At 46.9% G+C, this 20207-nt stretch overlaps 1 protein-coding gene across 1 annotated transcript in view; it reads left to right on the plus strand.

Moving 5' to 3' along the window:
- DDX6 (DEAD-box helicase 6) overlaps positions 1–20207 on the plus strand; it is an 81603-nt gene that overhangs the window by 55828 nt on the left and 5568 nt on the right. The window contains exons 10-12 of the mRNA XM_040325468.1: positions 7077–7193; positions 9476–9539; positions 11285–11386. Of these exons, the coding sequence (XP_040181402.1) occupies positions 7077–7193; positions 9476–9539; positions 11285–11386 (283 nt within the window). The remainder of the gene's footprint in view (positions 1–7076; positions 7194–9475; positions 9540–11284; positions 11387–20207) is intronic.

Here is a 20207-nt window from a genome sequence, read left to right on the forward strand (position 1 = left end):
TGCAATTATTTTAGTAATGTAAACTGCTAAATACCTTTTTCTCATCAGTATATAGCAGTCTTGTGACTTCCGTTAGTTTCTGGTTAACGCTTGTAGGAGTTTTTTCATTCTCCTGGCTGTCCTATGAGGCTGTAGGACCCTGACCCTCTGGACAGTGCGAATTGGCTCTTTTCCCAATCACACAGACCCTCCCAAGGGAAAACATTTTAGCAATACACACCAAACTGAGCATGTGCAGTGTGCACCCCCCCCCCCCCCCCCGCTCTGTTCTATCAGATGGATTGGGGATGGCAAAAGGGAGGATCAGAAGAGAACATCAAACTGCCTATTTACACAATGCAGAGATTAAGCCCTTAGATTTCACAGGGAGTATAACGAGCATGCTGTACTGCATATACAGACTGATTTTACTGTTGGTTTAACGACACTTTAATACTGCATGCTGCAAAATGTGGATGAGCCCACTGCTTTCAGGCGCAAAAACCTTGACATTAGTGGAGGTCGTCTTCATCTCGTCGGATCTACTTGGGTACAAAGTCCTGCAAAATTAACATTCCTGGTTCCTGAGAAAATAGAGGCCAAATGAGATCTGTGTTGGGGGGGCCCTCTGTTCCAACCTGCTTTTCGGTCTCTAACCACTTGCCTACTGGGCACTTTCACTTCCTTCTCAGACCAGTTTTCAGCGCTGTCTCACTGTAAATTACGCAGTCATGCAACACTGCACTCATGAAAATGTTTGTTTTTTTTTTTCTTTCACACAAATGGAGCTTTCTTTTGGTGGTATTTAATCACCGCTGTTTTATTTCTAAACAAAAAATACCAATTTTGGGAGTTTTTTTTTTTATACAATTTTGCAAACTGATTGCTCCGAGGCAGCGCTGATTATCAGTGTGGATTTTACCTATGACATGTGTAGATTAGTCTCTCCTTACGTTGTGACAGCATGAGGAAAGAAAATGCCAATAACCAGTGCCCTGACAAAATGGGGCAACCTGGCAGAAAATCGAACCACGTCCCTTCCGCTTTCTTTAACTGCTTGCCGACCAGCCGCCGCAGTTTTACAGCGGCAGGTCGGCTCTGCTGGGCCAGACCATGTAGCTATACGTCGCCTCGCCCAGCAGCCAATAGGGGCATGCGCGCCCCCCTGCTCGTGCCTGGCAGTCGCTCGTTACAGAGCGAGGACCGGGAGCTGTGTGTGTAAACACGCAGCTCCCGGTCCTGTCAGGGGAGAAATGCCTGACCGTCTGTTCATACAATGTATGAAAAGCGATTAGTCATTTCCCGTAGTGAGGCCACCCCCCCTACAGTTAGAACACACCCAGGGATAATACTTAACCCCTTCCCTGCCAGTGGCATTTTTATAGTAATCAATGCATTTTATAGCACTGATCGCTATAAAAATGCCAATGGTCTTAAAAAAGTGTCCTAAGCGTCCGCCATAATGTCACAGTACCAAAGAAAAAATTGCTGATCGCTGCCATTACTAGTAAAAAAAAAAAATGAATAATGCCATAAAACTACCCCCTATTTTCTAAACGCTGTAACTTTTGCGCAAAAAACAATCAAACGCTTATTGCGATATTTTTTGTAAAAAAAAAAAAATGTAGAATGCGTAATGCGTATCGGCCTAAACTGAATTTTTTTGGGGGGGATATTTGTTATGGTAAAAAAAATTCAAAAATTGTCGATCTATTTTTGTTTATAGCGCAAAAACTAAACTGCAGAGGTGATCAAATACCACCAAAAGAAAGCTCTATTTGTGGGGAAAAAAAATGCCAATTTTGTTTGTCAGCCACGTCGCAAGACCGCACAATTGTCGGTTAAAGCGACAGTGCCGAATCGCAAAAAGTGCTCTGGTCTTTGACCAGCAATATGGTCCAGGGCTTAAGTGGTTAAACCATCAGTAATTGCTGATATGGACGAATTAGTGTTTGGATACTGAATGCAGTCTGGTACAGGAAGATTTTGCTGTTTTCACAGCAGCTAACAAGGACAAAGTTGTCGCTGCCTCGGAGGCGGCCACAATATCCGCTAATATTGTACACTGGGCTCTCTTCGGTTGCCGTGTGGTATCCAAACAAATTTGTTAAAATAAACATAATTTTGTCAATCTGCAATTCATGATGGTTAAAAAAAAACAGAAGTGAAGCAGGTTGCTCATTCTGCCAGGTTCAATATTTTGTCAGAACACGGCAAGTGTGTTTACATTGTGATCAGCTGTGATTGGACACAGCTGATCATATGGTAAAGGGTTTTTAATTGGCCCTTTACCTCCATCTCTGATCAGCTTTGTCTGAAAGACACGATGATCAAAGTGCGCCGGGGGCTTGGTCCAAGGGGAGAATGTCAATAGACTCCCTCTCAGAACCTGTGTAGGTTTAACAAAGGGGTTTTCTAGGTACAGATATCCTCTAATGGAAGCTCAAACCTTTACTGGTTTTGCATAGGTGTTGAGGCCTATGACCTAAGGTAGTTTCTGCCATTTTTACCTGTCGGGACATTCTGTCTGGCTTCAGTTAAAGTGGTTTTAAACCCCACTTTATGACTTTTACCCACAGGTAAGCCTATAATAAGGCTTACCTGTAGGTATAAAGAATATCTCCTAAACCTGCACGGTTTAGGAGATATTCCCCTCGCAATGTGACGTCAGCGGCGCATGCGCAGGGGGGATCCTCGGCTAAAGGACCGGCAACCGGACCATGCCGAATTTAAATCTCCCGCGCGGGAGTGATGTCATCGCCGCTCCAGCCAATCACAGCGCTGGAGCGGCGATACCCGGAAGACACGCCGGAGCAAGATGATTTCTCGCTCGGCGTGAACCAGATAAGTTTTACACACCTCGTTCCGAGGTAAGTATTTCATAATGAGCCAATATGCGGTGCATATTGGCTCATTATGACTTTTGCCGTGCAGGAGGAAAACATTTTTTTTTGATGCGTGTTTACAACCGCTTTAACTAAATGCAAATTTCCCTCTTTCTGGGTGAGGTTTGGGCTGCGAGTCTTTCGTTCATGGTGTTCAGAAAGATGGATTACATTTGTCATCCCACATGGTTCCTGTAAGGGGGCACTATTTGGTGGTTCTGATCCATCATCCAAGCTTATGGTCAAGAGGTTGGGTTCTACCCTCTCCTGCTGAGGTGCACTCCAGACCTGCGTGTGCTTATTGGCATTAAGCAACGGTATTCTAGATTTGAAAGGCTTCCAGCTAGTGTCTCGAAGTTCTAGGAAGTGGATGTTGCAACCTCATCTGCACACTACACTGGGCAAAAGTTCCTTCAGGCGGCTTTAAGCTGCAAGTGGTCCCTATTTTGTTTACCTGTTCCAGTTTGTTGTGTTGTCCATCGTTGGGCTGCATTGGTGAAAGACTAATTTTCTCTTATCGTCCATGGACAGACACAGCTCAGAAACATGTTAATGTAACATGTATTTAACAGAGTTGAACAGCCCCGCCCAGGGGGCGGTCCCTCCAGACATAACTCTCCTCACTGCAGCATGCAGCCTCTGTTTCCTTCTGCCTAGCAAAGGAGAAGGACGCATGTCTCCCTTTGGGCCCAGCGCCCTGAGGAAAATTTTTTTTTTTTTTTTTGTCTTTTGACTTCTGTCAACTGTCAGCTGAGACAGGCTGGATATTATAGATGTAGTCTTCTCAGTCCGGCCAGCGAGCGTGAGCACACTTTTGCAAAGAGGCTGGGTCTGCCACGACATGCCCCATGACTCCTGGGGTGGCCAGTGAGCGTTGCTCCGAGGTCTGCACATGACTAGGCTGTTGTGTTGCCTCACTCACAGTGGACCGGGCCGTCGGCTACCTCCGTTGCGGTTGTACACCTGTCTGGGATGCGTCAGCGAAGTCATCGCAAGCTAAGCTGAGGGGTAATTTTGCCTTTCCTGCAGGATGAGAGGTTTGAGGTTTTCTATGTGCCTCAGGCCCTGAATACCTTTGTGAAGGTCGGGTAGTTCCGCATAGAAAGCATTTGTTCGGTGGTAGCTGCGCTCCATCCGGAGGGCGTCCTGGCGTCCTCGGACATCAGGGACGCATAAATGCATGTACCGTTTTGCGCATGTCAGTGTTTTTTTTTCTGTGCTTTGTGATGAGAGAGGGTCTCTGTCAGCCTGTGGCCCTCCCTTTTGATCCGGCGTCGGCACCATTGGTTTTCAGCTAGGAGCTCACTCCTATCTTAACTTTGTTGGGACACTTGGACGACTTTCTTCTGAGAGCAGCTTCTGTCTCAGACCTAGTGGATGTGTTATTCCCATTAGGTGATTCCGAAGATTCGGGTGGGTGTTAAACGTTTAGGCCAGAAGGTGTAGCTTAGTGGCGGCAAGCCTGTCTTCCATGTGTGCGACCCAGGGTTCAAATCCTGGGCATGCTAGGTTCCGACGCAGCTTTGGAGTATCTAGGGTTGATCCTGACTCCTCAGTGGCGAAGGTCCTTCTTCCCCTTGAGAAATTGGGGACTCTTCAGTCTGCGGTGAAGGTATTGGCATCACGCAATCTGTCTTCTCTCTGGGTACCTGCTGGCCTGGGGCCTGTGGGTAGCTTCCTTCGAGGTGGTACTGTATGCCCAGTTCCACACTCGGGTTTTCCTGTGGTAAATACTGGCCAGGTGTTATTCGCTTGTCTCTGATGCACCACCTAGTCAGTCTTTGAGATCCCTGACTCTTCTGTCCAGGAAGTTGTTTCTTCCTTCCAGTGGTGGGTATTCATGACGGATGCCAGCCTCAAGGGTTGTGGGCCTGGGGGGGTCCCGTCGGCTCTGAGTCGCTGGACTTGCGTGGATCTGCAGCCACACCTCCCTGTATGTGCCCGCTCTCGTCTGGTCTTGGTAGTTACCCAGGGTTGGGCCTGGGTGGGTGACTGCCTGGGACCACCGGGGGCTATGGACCCTGTCTACCAGTCTTTGTCATATTTTAAGCGATCAGGCTATGTTTCCCCTCGTGGTCGAGGAGGTTGCAAGGTCGTCCAATCTGCTTTCAGCCAGACAATGCCACGGCAGTGACTTCGGTCTACCTTCAGGTATACCACCAGGCGGGCTACTGGAGTCACCAGATGCTGGACCATGTCTTTGTGCTGGGCTCCCTTGCAGGTGAGCCTCACAGGGCATGGGTCTCCTAGCCGCTCGTCTACACCGCAAGGGTGTCAAAGCTAGTGGCCAGGTCTAGTGATCTGGCACAGACGCGTCAGTCGCGCTGTGGGGTCTGTATCGGCAATTTTTTGCCGTTCCGCCATTGTAGTTGCTTCCTCGGCAGCTCGGCTTAGGAGATCCCGATTTTAATCGCTCCAGCTTGGCCTCTCTCGAGGTCCCATGTTTCATCCTGTTGTACAGTCACTGACTTGCTAAACATGGCTATTGGAAGCCAGACTTTATAAGAGACCAGGGTCTGTCCGACTCGGTCATCTCAACAATCCTAAGGGCACGGTAGTCTTCTTCCGCGAGGATCTACCGTCGCGCCTGGCAGGCTTGCATCTCTTGGTGCGAAGAGATGGAGTGACGTCCACGGACGTACTCTGTGCCCAGGGTCCTGCTGTTTTTACAGCTTGGAGTGGATCTAAAAATTGGTGGCCTTTTTCGGCCCGTTCCCTGGTGGGTTCCTTTTTGTGTGCAGGGGGTTTGTCATATACTTCCCCTTTAGTGGCCTTTACCTCTGTTAGAGGGGTTTCTGAGTTGGCGGTCTTGTCTTGCAAGCCGCCATGCTTGATCCTCCATAAGGATGAGGTGGTGGTGTGCCAGCGACCTTCCCTTCCGAAGGTGGTTTCGGCCTTTCGCCGGAATAAGGACATTGTTTTTCCATCCTTCTGTCCTCAGCCAGCGCATCCTAAGGAGGTTGCCTTTCATATTTTAGGCGGGGTAATCGCTTTGCGGGTGTACCAGCCTGCTACGGCTCAGTTTCGGAGTTCTGACTCTTTTGTGTCGGTGTCTGGTCCACAAAAGTGCCTGGCAGTCTCGTCGACCACCATTTCTCAGATCAGGCAGGCTGTCATACAGGCCTATGCTCTTAAGGGGCGGGCTCCCTTTCCGGTCACGGCACTTTCGACCAGGGCAATTGGTGCTTCCTGGGTTTTTCCGACATCATGCGTCGGTCTCGCAGGTATGCGAGTCGGCGATTTGGTCGTCCGTTCGCGCTTTTTCCAGAATTTACATGGTTGCTGTGAGTGCATCTTCTGATGCTTCTTTCGGCCGCTAGTTTTTGCAGGCGGCTGTTTAAAGTTGCACCTCCTCTGTTGAGTGCTGCTTGTTTTTGGGGTGAAATTAAAATTGGTTTTACTGATGTATTTCCCACCACTCGTTTTTGACACTGCTTGGGAACATCCCACTTGTCAAGATTTAAGGAGTTGTGTCCGTCCATGGACGATAAGAGAAAAAAAAAAAGTTGTACTCACCGTAAATTCCTTTTCTCTGAGTCCATGGCTGGACACAGCTCCCATCCTTTTTAGGTTTGTACTGCTTGTTGCGAACGTTGGGCTGCATGCTGCAACGAGGAGGGGTTATGTCTGGAGACCGCCCCCTGGGCGGGGATTTTAACTGTTAATGTAACATGTATTGAACATGTTTCTGCCTAGTCCTCTCCTGTAAACAGGGAACATAGCCAACTTGTCAAGATTTTAAGGAGCTGTGTCCGTCCATGAACTCAAAGAAAAGGATTTTACGTGAGTACAAAAAAAAATCCTATTTTTTAATAGGATGAGAATAAATCTATTTTTGCATCCTTTTGAGAACTAGGGTTTTTGTACTCCCTAGAAAATCAACAAGGGGTGGGACCTCTCCACAGCAATGGACTACAATACTTTACAGGGAATGCAAAAATTCTATTCCTCCCCCCCTCAACCACTTTGGGATTACAGCTTTTTCACTATAGGCCCAAAAGAAACCTTATTTCAGAAGTTTTTGTGACAAATGCGTTTGACGCTATGTTAGGAATTCATTATACGATGTCGTTTTTCATGAACATAATCGTCAAATGTTAAGTGCTTTTTTAAGGTTAAGAAAAACCTTGTATTGCTTTGATGTACCCTGAGATCTTTAGGTTGTATTCCCAGAAAAGGACACCCCTAACCAGTGCTTTTAATTGTTCACAGCTTCAGATTAACCAGTCAATAATTTTCTGCAACTCATCTCAGCGGGTAGAGCTGTTGGCCAAGAAAATATCTCAGCTCGGCTATTCGTGCTTCTATATACATGCAAAGATGAGACAGGTTTGTAACACTGCATGCTTTTTTCCAAAAGGTTTCTTCAATTTTAAAATGTACAATTTTGTGCTACCTTTTCATTTACTCTGTGGTCCCAAACACACTATATATATATATATATATATATATATATATATATATATATATATATATATATATATATATATATATATATATATATATATATATATATATAAATATTCTAATTATATAGCATTTTACAACATGACATTATATAGCATTTTACAACATGACATTATATAGCATTTTACAACATGACATTATATAGCATTTTACAACATGACATTATATAGCATTTTACAACATGGGCAAAACAGTCATTTAACTGGCACAGTTTCCCCAATGCCCTGCATTGCAGCATGTAAAAACCTAATTTTGCTACGATCTTCAGCTAGACTTTTTGCATTTGTTGCATGCGTGCTCTGGGTCTGACCTTGGATAATAAAGTGAGCCTGAACCAGCTGCTCCTACCCCCTGCACACAGTGCTTCAGAGATGAAACTGAGCCATTAAAGACTGCTGATCACTTAGGTCTCGGTCTTCGAGACGACAGGTGACAGATGCAGCATCGAACTGATGCTGCATCAACTTAGGTGAGTTTTTGTTCTCCCCCCCCCCCCCCCCCCCCCCCCTTTTCCCATTAGTTTAAAACCAGGGAAGGCAACTAGCATTTTGAAAGGATTGGCAATACATGCCCCAATTATCCACAAAACGTATAAGCAATCAAATATGTAGGAATACATTTTAAATGGTGTACTGCAAGGCTTTTTAGGTCGCATTGTAGAGTGCAGCAGGACCAAAAGTAAAAAAAATTGTGATCATGCATAAAATGCTGGCAAATAAAAATGCACTGCTATAACAAGGCAGAGCTAAGGACAGTTACACTAAACACTTGGCACCTGTGTGGGCATTTTTGAGCATTTGGAAACAAGCGAGCTAAAAAAACAAAAGCTTGTTTCACAGCAATTTAAAATTCTGCTTAAAGTAACGTTTGTCCCAGCATAGTTTACAATGCCTGGCTATTGAATGTTGGCAACAGCTGTTTGACGGGCTCTAAGCTTTAAAGTGGATATAAACCCCTTTCATGAAATCTGACCTGGGCACATATCTGCAGTGTTTACTTATCTCTCGCAAAAGTCCTATGTTTTCTGCTGCTCTGTTCCTTTGTTACCAACATAACGTCTCAAGTCAGAGAGGTAACTTAGAGACAAGCTGAGAGCTTGTCGATTCACTTCACAGCTCTGCAAGTATCTTGGTTCCTCTGCCTATGTGTAGGGGGTTGTGTGCCTTTCCTCCAATTGGCTCAGTGTATGCCCAGACTCCACACCCACTGCTGAAACGGGAAGAAAAATTTCTAACACAATGTGCACGGTCTAATGAGTCTAAAAGCTGAAGACTGCCGATATACATGTAAAACTTGTGTAGGGAGATTTGTTTCATCTGTGTCTCCTCTGAGGCTGTTCACTTCACTGGATATATAAGGGTTTACATCCACTTTAAGCTGACAATACATGTGGGGTGTTTAGTCTGTCCCCCCCCAACCCCAGTGGGCTGAAAAACTGACCAGATTTCCCCATCAACACAATTGATGTGGATGAGGGAATCTCTGCTGCGCTACTTTATTCATAACGGGAATGACTCCACTGTCATGTTCAGCTCAGCCTGAATTGCCACACCACTCATTTACAAATGACCTACAGGTCCCATTTTCCACCACAGTAGGCTTTTAGTTTTCAATGGACTGTACAGGGGTGCTCAACAGCACCCTCAATCTATTCACTATTCCTGCAGCTCTGAACCTGACGGCTCATACAGAGCTAAGCGCACAGCTGTTGCAAGTGCATGCAGGAGCTTCACATAGCACCTGCGATCCACTGATTTCAATTTTTTAAGTGAACCTAGCCTTAATGTATGCAGGAATCAGAGATTTCTACCAATGAAGGTTGTAAGAGCTGCTAAAATAGTTGACTCCCAATTTACCTTGAATGAAGATCGGGTACATTGCAAGTCTAAAGATTTACAACAGTCAAATTTCGCAAAAGTTGTTGGCCGTTTAAACGTTTTAAACAAGTGTGAATAACCCCCTCCCATTTGTTTTATGGGTAACATTGAGAAATGCAATGTACCAAAAACATTTTTGGTAGTTCATGTTTTGTTGTGGGAACACATAATGTGCTGTAACTCTGACCTTTCTTGTGGCTGATTTTATTGTGCGTGTAAAATTCTGTTCTAAGAAATGCAATATAACTTATGTAATTGTCTTTTTAGGAGCACAGGAATAGGGTTTTCCATGATTTCAGAAATGGCTTATGCCGAAACCTTGTTTGCACTGGTAAGATTTAAAAAATCTATTGTGGTAATCTTATATGTAATGGAGAGGTCTTGATGTGTTAAGAACATCTGGCTTATTGATTTTGTTACCAGTTGGCAGGAAAAGCTAGATCACACTGGCCTATATCTTGCTGGCCTGCCTTCAGGTCTTGAACACAACCTGATTTTTCCAAAACAAAAAGGTCAACGCCATCTTTCGGACCGCATTTTATGTTGATGCCCATATTTAGGGTGTATTATGAAGCATAGTCAGACTGCAGTCTACCACCTACCTCTTCCCTATTCCCTGCAGGAACCTCGGGTTGGTGGGGAGCGCGCCTTGGCGGAGCAGTTTCCCTGTCAATTTGAAATTGGTGTGGCTGCTCTTGTAAACTGCATCATTTATTCTCAGAAAATGGTGAATGACAAACAAGTCCTGTCTGCCACCACAGCAGATGGACTCTGTTTCGATGGAACGCTGCATTTGTGGTCCATGTACACTTCCTGCAGCCCTGTAACTGAAGGTTCATACCTCTGTACAGACCAGCAGTTAGAGTCTGCAGGAGCCTGCGCACCTACAGATTGTGTGTGCAATGCTTTCCAGGCTCCATCTTAGAATCACATTTAATTTTTTTTATTATTAGTATTTAAAGATATGGGTGCATTTATTCCAAAAGGTTTAGCCTTTGAAGCAACACTTCCACAGTAAAGAATTCCACAACACCCTAATGCTTGAATCATTGCACTAAACCTTTTAAAGAACCTGTAAAAAGCCACATGTAGGCTGCCTGCCACTGCTCATTATTACTGATCATGCTAGTCTGACTGCCTTTTAACTTCAGTATTTCAAGTTAATGACATGGATGAGAATAAATGCTGAATTCCGACCATTTGCTGCAAGTTTTTTTTGGTTGGGGACTCAAATGCTATAGCCAAAAAATGCCACCGTTCACACTTTCAGGAAGTGCACAATAGCTTGTTTCACCCAATTTCCTTTAGATAACGGAAACACTGTTTTGCATTTTTTTCTTGAAATACGCATGGTTTTCTAGTCTTACTGTATGGAAAACAAAAATGTGTAGCGCTTCGGTCAAATAGATAAAAAAACAATGTTAATTAAGTGTTCAATATAGAATATAAACACATGTGTGATACATTGAACTTCCAGTAAAGGAATTCATATGTTGAATAAATCAAGTGAAAAAGTCCATACATGTATATTTGAAAAACATAAAGTCCATGGAAAAATAAATCACCACGTGGAAAATATAGCAACTGTTTCTATTCAAGTGTAGATAATCACCGCCACCAATGAAGATAAATGGAGGCTCACCAGAGCTGGTGGACTCGAAATGACATGCGTCACTACAAGTCTAAATGGGCTTGTGGTAACCAATCGGGGTACACAAACGATGAATACAGTCATCTATGGCACTTGTTAGAAGCTGGATGTAGTCACTCCATACGTGTCAGTGTGGTACAAAACCTTAAGTCCATTACGCTCCACAATAAGCAGGAGAGTCGGAGAAGGCAAGGCAAGAAAATGGCCACATAGTGTAATCCGATAAAAATGTATATATTTATTAAAAGTAACAAGTACACTCACATGTATCCTGTACAAAACTTGCATAAAATAGAGGCGGCAGTGGAGACGACCCGACGCGTTTTGTGTTCAATTACACATCATCTGGGGTTTTCTAGTCCTACTGTGTGATTGTGGTCTTCCTGAAAATGGGTGATGTAACCAAATCCACTTTATTTTTTTAGATTTGTTTACCCGTGGTATTGATATTCAAGCTGTGAATGTGGTGATAAACTTTGACTTTCCAAAGTTGGCAGAGACCTATCTACATCGCATAGGCAGATCAGGTAAGAATTTTGAGATGAATTGTTTTGCAGTGACCTCCAAAAACAGCATGCACGTAGGACAGGCTTACAGTGCCTTAAAGTATTCATACCCCTTGAAATTTTCATTTAGTCGCGTTCCAACAAAAACCTTTGTTTTATTGGAATTTTATGTGATGGACCAACACAAGTGCCACATAAGTGTGAAATGGAAGGAAAATGATAAATGGTTTTAAAAAAATATATATTTTTTTTTTCTTTTTCTTTACAAATCTGAAGTGTGGCGTGCATTATTATTCAGCCCCCCTGAGTCAATACTTTTTAGAACTGCCTTTCACTGCAATTACAGCTGCAAGTCTATTTGGGGATGTCGCTACCAGCTTTGCTCATCTAGAGTGACATTGTTGCCCAAAATGGCTCAAGCGCTGTCAGATTGGAAGGAGAGCGTCTGAACAACAATTTTCAAGTCTTGCCACAGATTCTCAATTTGGGTTTAGATCTGGGCTTTGACTGGGCCATTCTAACACATGAATATGATTTGATCTAAAACATTCCATTCTAGCTCTGGCTGTATGTTTAGGGTCATTGTCTTGCTGGAAGGTGAACCTCTGCCCCAGTCTCATCTCTTGCAAGCTCAAACAGGTTTTCTTCTAAGATTGCCCTGCTGAAGAAAAGCATCCCCACAACATCCCTGTGGGGGTTCTGTGTTCAGGGTGCTGTGCAGTGTTTTCCCGACTCAGAGCATTTTGCTTTTAGGCTAAAGTAAAATTTTGGCCTCATCTGACCAGAGCACCTTCCATGTTTGCGGTGTCCCCCACGGGGCTTCTTGCAAACAAAACTTCGTATGGCTTTCTTGCCTGTCTTTCATAAAGGCCAGATTTGTGGGGTGCACGGCTAAGGCCCCTTCCACGCTGGGACTGTTTTCAGGCGCTTTAATGTTACAAATGACCTTTGCCAAGCGCCTGACAACAGCCTCCCATTCGTTAAAGTGACTTTTCACACTGGGATGGTGCACTTGTGGGACGTTCCAAAAAGTCCTGCAAGGCAGCATATTTGGGGTTAAAATTGCAGCTTAAACTGCAATAAAGCGCAACTAAAATGAGCAGCGCTTTAGAGCCAACGTGGCCCCAGTGTGAAAGGGGTATTATAATTGTCCTGTGGACCGATTCTGCCACCTGAGCTGTGGATCTCTGCAGCTCCTCTAGAGTTACCATGGGCCTCTTGGCTGCTTCTGATGCTCTCCTTGCCCATCCTGTCAGTTTAGGTGGACGCCCATATCTTGGTAGGTTTGCAGTTGTGCCATACTCTTTCCATTTCTCTTTCGTTCATAGACGGACACAGCCTTCATTGACCTTAGGGTTATGCTTCTTCCTACCAGGAGATTTAGGCAGAATTCTACAGCACTTAAGGTGTTAAAAACTTTCCTTCATGCCGCTCCTCCCAGGGGGCGTGGCTCCCCCAGGCATAACCCACACCCTGCTTTAGCAGCCTCAGTTTGTTTCTGCCTAACCGTCAGAGTCAGGCTCTCTCTGGAGTCCTGGACTCTGGAGTTTTTCTTGCAATTTTCTTGCGATTTTTTTCTTGCGATTTTTCTCGCTTTTTATTATTTTGTTCCTGCATTTTTGAATCCTGCGATTCTTCTATCAACAGCCGACTGGGTGACAGGCTGGGTCCTCGACCCTTGTAGTCCCCCCAGGTTCGGCCTTCGAGCGTGTGCCGGCCCTCAGCTCAGCTTTGGGACGTCCACGACAGGCCCCATTGCTCCAGGGGCGGCCGGGGAACTTCGGTTCTAGGGCACACATATGACCGGTCTCTATGGCCTTGTCACAGTGTGTCTGGCCGACAGCCATGCCGTTTAGCGGACGTTGGTTCTGTCTGGGATACCTCCAGCCGGTAGTCGCAGGACAGGTAAGTAGTGACCCTTGCTCAGGTAAGTGGTCTGGCTGGAATTTTCCCTGGGGAGGTCGACTGAGGGTTCGCCCTGCTTTCCTCTCTCCCTTATTCCTCTCCTTCCTTCCCTTTTGGGTAGCGGCTGTGAGGGGGATTTTTCTGGGGTCTCTTTATTATCACCGGGGCCTGTGTGTTAGCTGGGGCTGTGTGTGTTCACTGCAGGGGGCTGTAGTGTTCTCTGCGGGACTTGTGTGCTGTTTTACTATGCTGCTGTGGCTGCTGGCTGTCTGTTAAAAAAAAAAAATTTGAAAAGTGCGCCACGGCCGCCATTTTGCCGTAGTCGCGCCTTGTATATCTCGACGGCCATTTTCTTGTGGTCCTTGGCAGTTTTTTTGCATTACGGCGGCCATCTTTAATTTTCGTTTGGCCTCGTGTGGCCGTTTTAGCGCTCAGAGAGACCGCGAATCTCTCCGTGGGGACTGTCAGCAGCGCAGCCGGCTTCTCAGCACATCATCAGGCTCCTCTCAGCGCGATGCACCAGGCGGGGTGGTGAGTTCCCTGGGGGCCCTCATGCTCAGAATAGAGCTAGAACAGCCGGGAGGTGACCGTGGGTGGTTCTCTGCTTAGCAGTTTGGGTAACTCGGTGGTGGGATGCCCTGGAGCCTGTGCTAGGTACTATCCTCCCCACTAAGGCCTGAGTTAACCCTTGATGCCCCTCCCCCTGCCACTTCTGTTGAGGGAGTGTTATTTCTGAAGCAGCTAGTGCCTGGTTGGGGGGTAAAAAAAAAAAAAAAAAGCGCCCCCTCCCTGAGCCTGCTTCGGGGGATGCCGCTGACATTATACTATGCCCGGCTATTGCGTCTGGTTCTGTGGTGTCAGTGGATGCGGGATATAAAAAACCCACGCGACCAAGGAATTTGTTGGAGCTCTTATTTTCTGCGGTTAGAGCTTATAGCTCAGTAACTAGACGGTTTGTGGTTTTGGCGGAGGTACCAGACGTACCGGTCCCTTTTGGGTTCCGCAAAAACGCAGCGCACTGCAACTGTGTTCCTTATTTGGACTTTTTATGTTACACCGCAGTGTATATATATGTATGTATGTATGTATATATGTATATATATATGTATATATATATATATATATATATATATATATATATATATATATATATATATATATATATATATATATATATATATATATATTTTTTTTGCAGTCCCTGAATGCTTTGCGACCCCTTTGTAAGTAGGTGGGTCTCTCCTCCTGTGGACCCCCCGGTGTCCGGATGGAGCAAAGCCGCCACGTTGCCCGTGGAAGGGGCTCCTGCCTGTGGGTACCCCGCTGAGACCGGTCTTGACGCGGTCTCTGGTGTCACAGACTCTGACTAGAGGGCTGTAGCTCCTGCTGCAGGAGCTGGGGGCACAAGATGCTGCTGAGCCCTGTAAGGACCTAGCTGAACGTTTGGTTCGGGGTCTGTAGTTCGTCTGTGAGTCGGTCCTGGATGCGCTTCCCTTGCTTTCCAGGGCCTCCGCCTGTGTGGGGGTGTTTGCGCCGCCTCGTGTGGCTTACATGCTGGTCTTCGGACCGATCCTCAAAGGGTCCTTGGTGGACTCACCCCTTTAGGGGTGGGCGGCTTTTTGGGCCTCCCGGGTTGGCACCCCTAGGGATGCCACGGGTGGTAAGAGCACGCTGCTTCCTCTGCTAGGAAGGGCAAGGAGCCTCGCCGTCGGCGAGGGCCCTCCTCTCCCGAGCGGTTCGTGCGCCCAGCACGGTGGGTATTCTGCAGGGTGCTAAGGCCCCCGCTGCGGGGCTGTGACGCGCCTGGCACCACGTGCCTTATGGGCCTGCGGACGGTATTGCTTCCGCATGTAGGTCTGCCCCCGCCCGTGTCGGGTGGGGGGCTGGCTTTGTGATTTTGCGGCTCGGTTGAGGCCTCTTCTTTCCGACCGTTGGCTTTGCGAGGTTTTCTCGCGGTGCAAGATAGATTTTCTCTCTTGGCTGCCTAACAGATTTTTTCCTCCGTCCTCTGGCTTCCTCCGGTTCGCTGGTTGGTTCTGTCCAGGATCTTCTGATCAGGGGAGTGATGGTGCCAGTTCCCTCAATGGAACGGTCTCAGGGGTAATACTCCAATCTGTTGGTAATCCCCATGGTGGACGGGGTCCGTCCAATCCTGGGCCTCAGGGCCCTCGTTGTTTTTTTGTAAAGTACAAAATTTCAGGATGGGAATTTTTTTCTGGCGTCCTTGGATGTCATGAACGCATACCTGCATGTTCCCATATGCTCTAAGCACCAGAGATTCTGGGCTTTGCGGTCAGGGAGGACCTTTTTCTTTTTGTGGCCCTCCCGCTCGACTTGGTGTCGACACCACAGGTTTTTACCGGGGTGCTCGTCCCGATACTGGCCCGGCTGTGTCAGCGGGGGTTTATCGTGGGGTGTCTGGGCGACATTCTCCTACGAGCTTCTGAGAACTCTGCATTTGTGGAGCCGTGTCTATCACGTGTCAGACTCTCCAGGAAGTTTGGCTGGCTTCTGTTTTTGTCCAGAAGTCAGTGTTGGTCCCGTCTGGGACTGGAATTCCTGGGACTAGTCCTGGATTCCGCCGGGGCGGGAGTTTGTTCTCCTAACGGAAAAATTTAAGACTCAGCAATCTGCTGGGCAGCAGTTGTCGACCTAGTGGTGGTCATCTCTGCGATTCTGCTTGAGGGTTCTGGATCTGACGGTGGCCTCTTTCGAGGCGGTTCCGTATGCCCAATTCCACGCCAGGGTGCTACTGGAGGACCTGTTGTCACGTGGGGACTAGCTTCCGTCATCTCTGGATTACCAGGTTCGGATGAGTCATCTAGTCCCTGGTGTGGTGGCTGATGTTTTCCGGTGCTTCGGGCCGGGAAGTCGTTTCGGCCAAGCCACTGGACAGTGGTCGCGACGGATGCCAGCCTCTCCGGTTGTGGGATGGGTTTTTGGGGCACCCAGTCAGCCCTGGGGTGCTGGACTCAGGTGGCGACCCACCTACCAATCATTGTTCTGAATTACCTGGTGGTCCCTGGATCTACAGGGCCGACCATTCGGGACCCTGTCCGTCAACGCTGTGGCGTACGTCGACCATCAGGGAGGCACACAGAGCTCTGTTGCAGCGACGAGGGTCGCGCACATACTTTGGTGGGCCGAAGGGTCCGTTCCGGCTCTATTGGCCGTGTACATTCCGGGAGTACGGAATTGGCAAGCCGACTCCTAAGTCGGATTGTGCTTGACCACGGAGAGTGGTCTCTCCACCCGTAGGGGTTTTTCAGTATATGTGCCGAAAGTGGGGCACTCCAGGCGTGGTCCTTCTAGTGTCCCGCCTCAACCGGAAGGTGCCATGTTTTTGGCCAGGGCACGGGTCCCGTGGGCTGACGCGTCAGGCGCGTTGGTGGCTCCTTGGGGTCGCTATCGCCTGCTTTACACCTTCCCTCCTCGGTAGCTTCTTCCTCGCCTGCTGCGCAGAGTGGAAGCCGAGGGTATTATCAATCCGGATTGCCCCAGATTGGCCGCGTCGCTCCTGGTACGCGGACCTGGTGCGTCTGGTGGCTGACGCCCCCTAGCATTTTCCCCTGGGGGTTGATCTTCTGTTACAGGGTCCGATCTTCCACCCTGTTTTTACAGCCACTGGCTTAGCGACGTGGCTGTTGAGAGCCTGGGGCTGAAGGCCCGAGGCCTATTGGGCTCGGTGGTCTCGACCGTGCTGCCGGCACGGTAGTCTACCTCACGTAGGATTTACATCATACGTGGAGGGCCTGCATCTCTGGTGAGGAGATGAAATGGCACCCTGGTACGTACGTGCGTGCGTACGTACGTGCGTGCGTACGTACGTGCGTGGTATCCAGGATTCTGCTGTTTTTTACAGCAGGGAGTGGATCAGGCTCTCGCCTTACGTACAGTTGGAAATCAGTTTTCTGCTCTGGCTGTTATTTTCAATGAGCCTTGGCGTCGCACTCCTTGGTGCGTACGTCTGTTCTGGGGGTCTGGCATATGGCCCCTCCACTACCCCCATGGGACTTGTATTTAGTCCTTTTGGTTCTTCTGGATGCTCCCTTTGTGGACATTCGGGAGGTTTTTTGTTGACTGTCACGAGACGGGAGCAGGTTTAGCTCAAGTGCTAGAGTACCTGCCCTTCAGGCATTTGACTCTGGGTTCTAGCCCAGGAAGGTCTGCGTTGTCACGTGGCCTTGGCTCGTCGTGGGAATTTCCACTGTGATTTTTTTCTGGTAGCAATTACCTCGATCAGACTAGTGTTTGTCTGAGCTGGAGGCCTTGTCTTGCATGGCTCCCTGCTTGGTCATCCATAAGGATGAGGTGGTGCTGCGGCGCAGCCGTCTTTTCTCCCCAAGGTGGTTTCGGCTTTTCACGTTGGTGTGGACATTGTTCTTCCATCCTTATGTCCTTGGCCGAAATGGAGGGAGGTGGCCACTTTTACATCCTCTGGATGTGATTCGGGCCCTACGTATGTACTTATCTGCTACGATTCCATTCTGGAAGTCGGTCTCACTGTTCGTGTCGCTGGCTGGTTCTACCAGGGGGCCTGGTAGTCTCGTCGGCCACCTTTTTCCGGGGTGGATCCGACGGATTGTGCTTCAGGCCTATGCCCTGAAGGGGCAGGCGCCTCCCTTTTGGGTTACGGCGCATTCGACCAGGGCGATCGGGGCCTCTTGGGCTTTCTGGCATCATGCCTGTGTTACAGGGGTGTATGGCAGCGACCTGGTCGTCGTTCCACACTTTTTCTAAGTCTTAAAGGTGGATGTGAGTGCATCTTCTGATGCCTCCTTCAGCCGCAGGGTGTTACAGGCGGCAGTTTACGGTTGGAGTTCCTCCGTTGAGTGACTCCGGTTTTGTTTGGGGTGTAACCTGTTTTTGCTGTGTTATTTTCCCACCCCTCGAATTTTTTTGACACTGCTTGGGGACGTCCCTAAGGTCAATGAAGGCTGTGTCCGTCTATGAACGAAAGAGAAAAAAGGATTTTTGTACTCACCGTAAAATCCATTTCTCTGAGTTCATAGACGGACACAGCACCCACCCCTCCTTGGTTTGTACTGCTTGTTACGAACTGAGGCTGCTAAAGCAGGGTGTGGGTTATGCCTGGGGGAGCCACGCCCCCTGGGAGGAGCGGCATGAAGGAAAGTTTTTAACACCTTAAGTGCTGTAGAATTCTGCCTAAATCTCCTGGTAGGAAGAAGCATAACCCTAAGGTCAATGAAGGCTGTGTCCGTCTATGAACTCAGAGAAATGGATTTTACGGTGAGTACAAAAATCCTTTTTTTTGTATAATGGATTGAACAGTGCTATGTGAGATGTTCAAAGCTTGGGATATTTTTTTTATAACCCAACCTGCTTTAAACTTTACAACTTTATACCTGACCTGTCTGTTGTGTTACTTGGCCTTTATGATGCTGTTTGGTCACAAAGGTTCTCTAAAAAAAATACCTCTAAGGTCTTAACGGAACATCTGATTTCATACTGAGATTCAATTGTACACAGGTGGACTAATTGGTAACATCTGAGCCCAGGTTCACACTGGGCTTGGGGGGGTGGATCCGTGCGAGTTCAGCTGAACTCGCACGATTTCACTCCCGCTGGCAGTCCCGATTTCGGACGCGATTTCAAAGAATCTGTGCAGGTTTCTGCACAGATTTCAATGTAAATTGCGGCCTGAAATCGCAAAAAGTAGTACAGGAACTACTTTTTGAAATCGTTGCAGCGCCACACCGATTAGGACAGTGCCATTGCTGGCAAATGACACCGATTTGAGATGCGATTTGACATCTCAAATCGTACCAGTGTGAACCAGGCCAAAAGGTTATTTGAGACCCCTAACTAAAATCTAGTGGAACTGACTAAAGGGAACTGAATAAAAATGCATGCCACTTTTCAAAGATTTAGTTGTGACGTTTATCATTTTTCTTCCACTTCACAATTGTGCCATGTTGTGTTTGGTCTATCGCATAAATGTATTGAGATTTAAAAAACATTTTTTTGGTTGCAACATGACAAAATGTGGAAAATTTATGAATACTTTTTCAGGGCACTGTATTGAACTCCAGTCAAATTACTCTAGTTTTGGATATAATGGGACGTTGGCATCTGTATCAGGTTTTCATTGATATCGGTGTGAACTGGCCCTTAAAGTGGAGTTCCAACCACAATTGGCATTTTTTAAATGTATGTCCTTTCATCCTGCATTTTTATAATATAAATCTGGTCACTTACTATTTTACAATCCGCCGCCGATCCGCATAGATATTAAAAAAAGATAGTTTATAAAACTGTCTACACCGTTGTCATTTTGCTTGTGGGCATTTGTGAAGCCTACAAGCACTTCCTGGAAGTCTTGGATGGGGAGTGATAATTGGACAGCGCACTGCATCCTGGGAAATGATGACCCACATTTCCCAGGAGCAATAGAGGGAGATGTCAGAATCCTAGGTGGTTTCAAAGGCAGATTTCGTGGGACTGCATAGCAACAGGCATTTCCAGATAAGTAAAAAAAAATAAAAATTTTTTTTTTTAGTCGTAAGCTACAGTTTAAAGCAAAATTGTTTTTTTGATGGAACCTCCACTTTAAAGATCACATCTGACCATCGTGGCCATTTTCCTATTACTTTGCACCAAAATCTTGGTAACCTGTTGCCCTCTAATGTAATACACAGCTTATGTTTCGAAGCTGTTAGAAACTGAAAAACTAAAGCCAGGTTTTGAAGGTCGCAACAAAAAAAAAGTAGCTGGGGAAGCCGGATTTTTTTTTGTTTTTTTGTTTAAATCTATTACGTCTAATGGTATGCAGGTGCCTTTGAATAACGCCTTAAAGTTCACTTGGTCCAACTATGGACAGCTGGATTGGGGAGTTCATATGTCGTGTTTTTGTAACAAGTGCTTGACCTGCCTTTTAACATGCTTCTTCAGAACATCTTTTATTAAAGTGTAATTT

This window comes from Rana temporaria, chromosome 10 (assembly GCF_905171775.1).
Source record: "Rana temporaria chromosome 10, aRanTem1.1, whole genome shotgun sequence".
Classification (NCBI taxonomy): domain Eukaryota; kingdom Metazoa; phylum Chordata; class Amphibia; order Anura; family Ranidae; genus Rana; species Rana temporaria.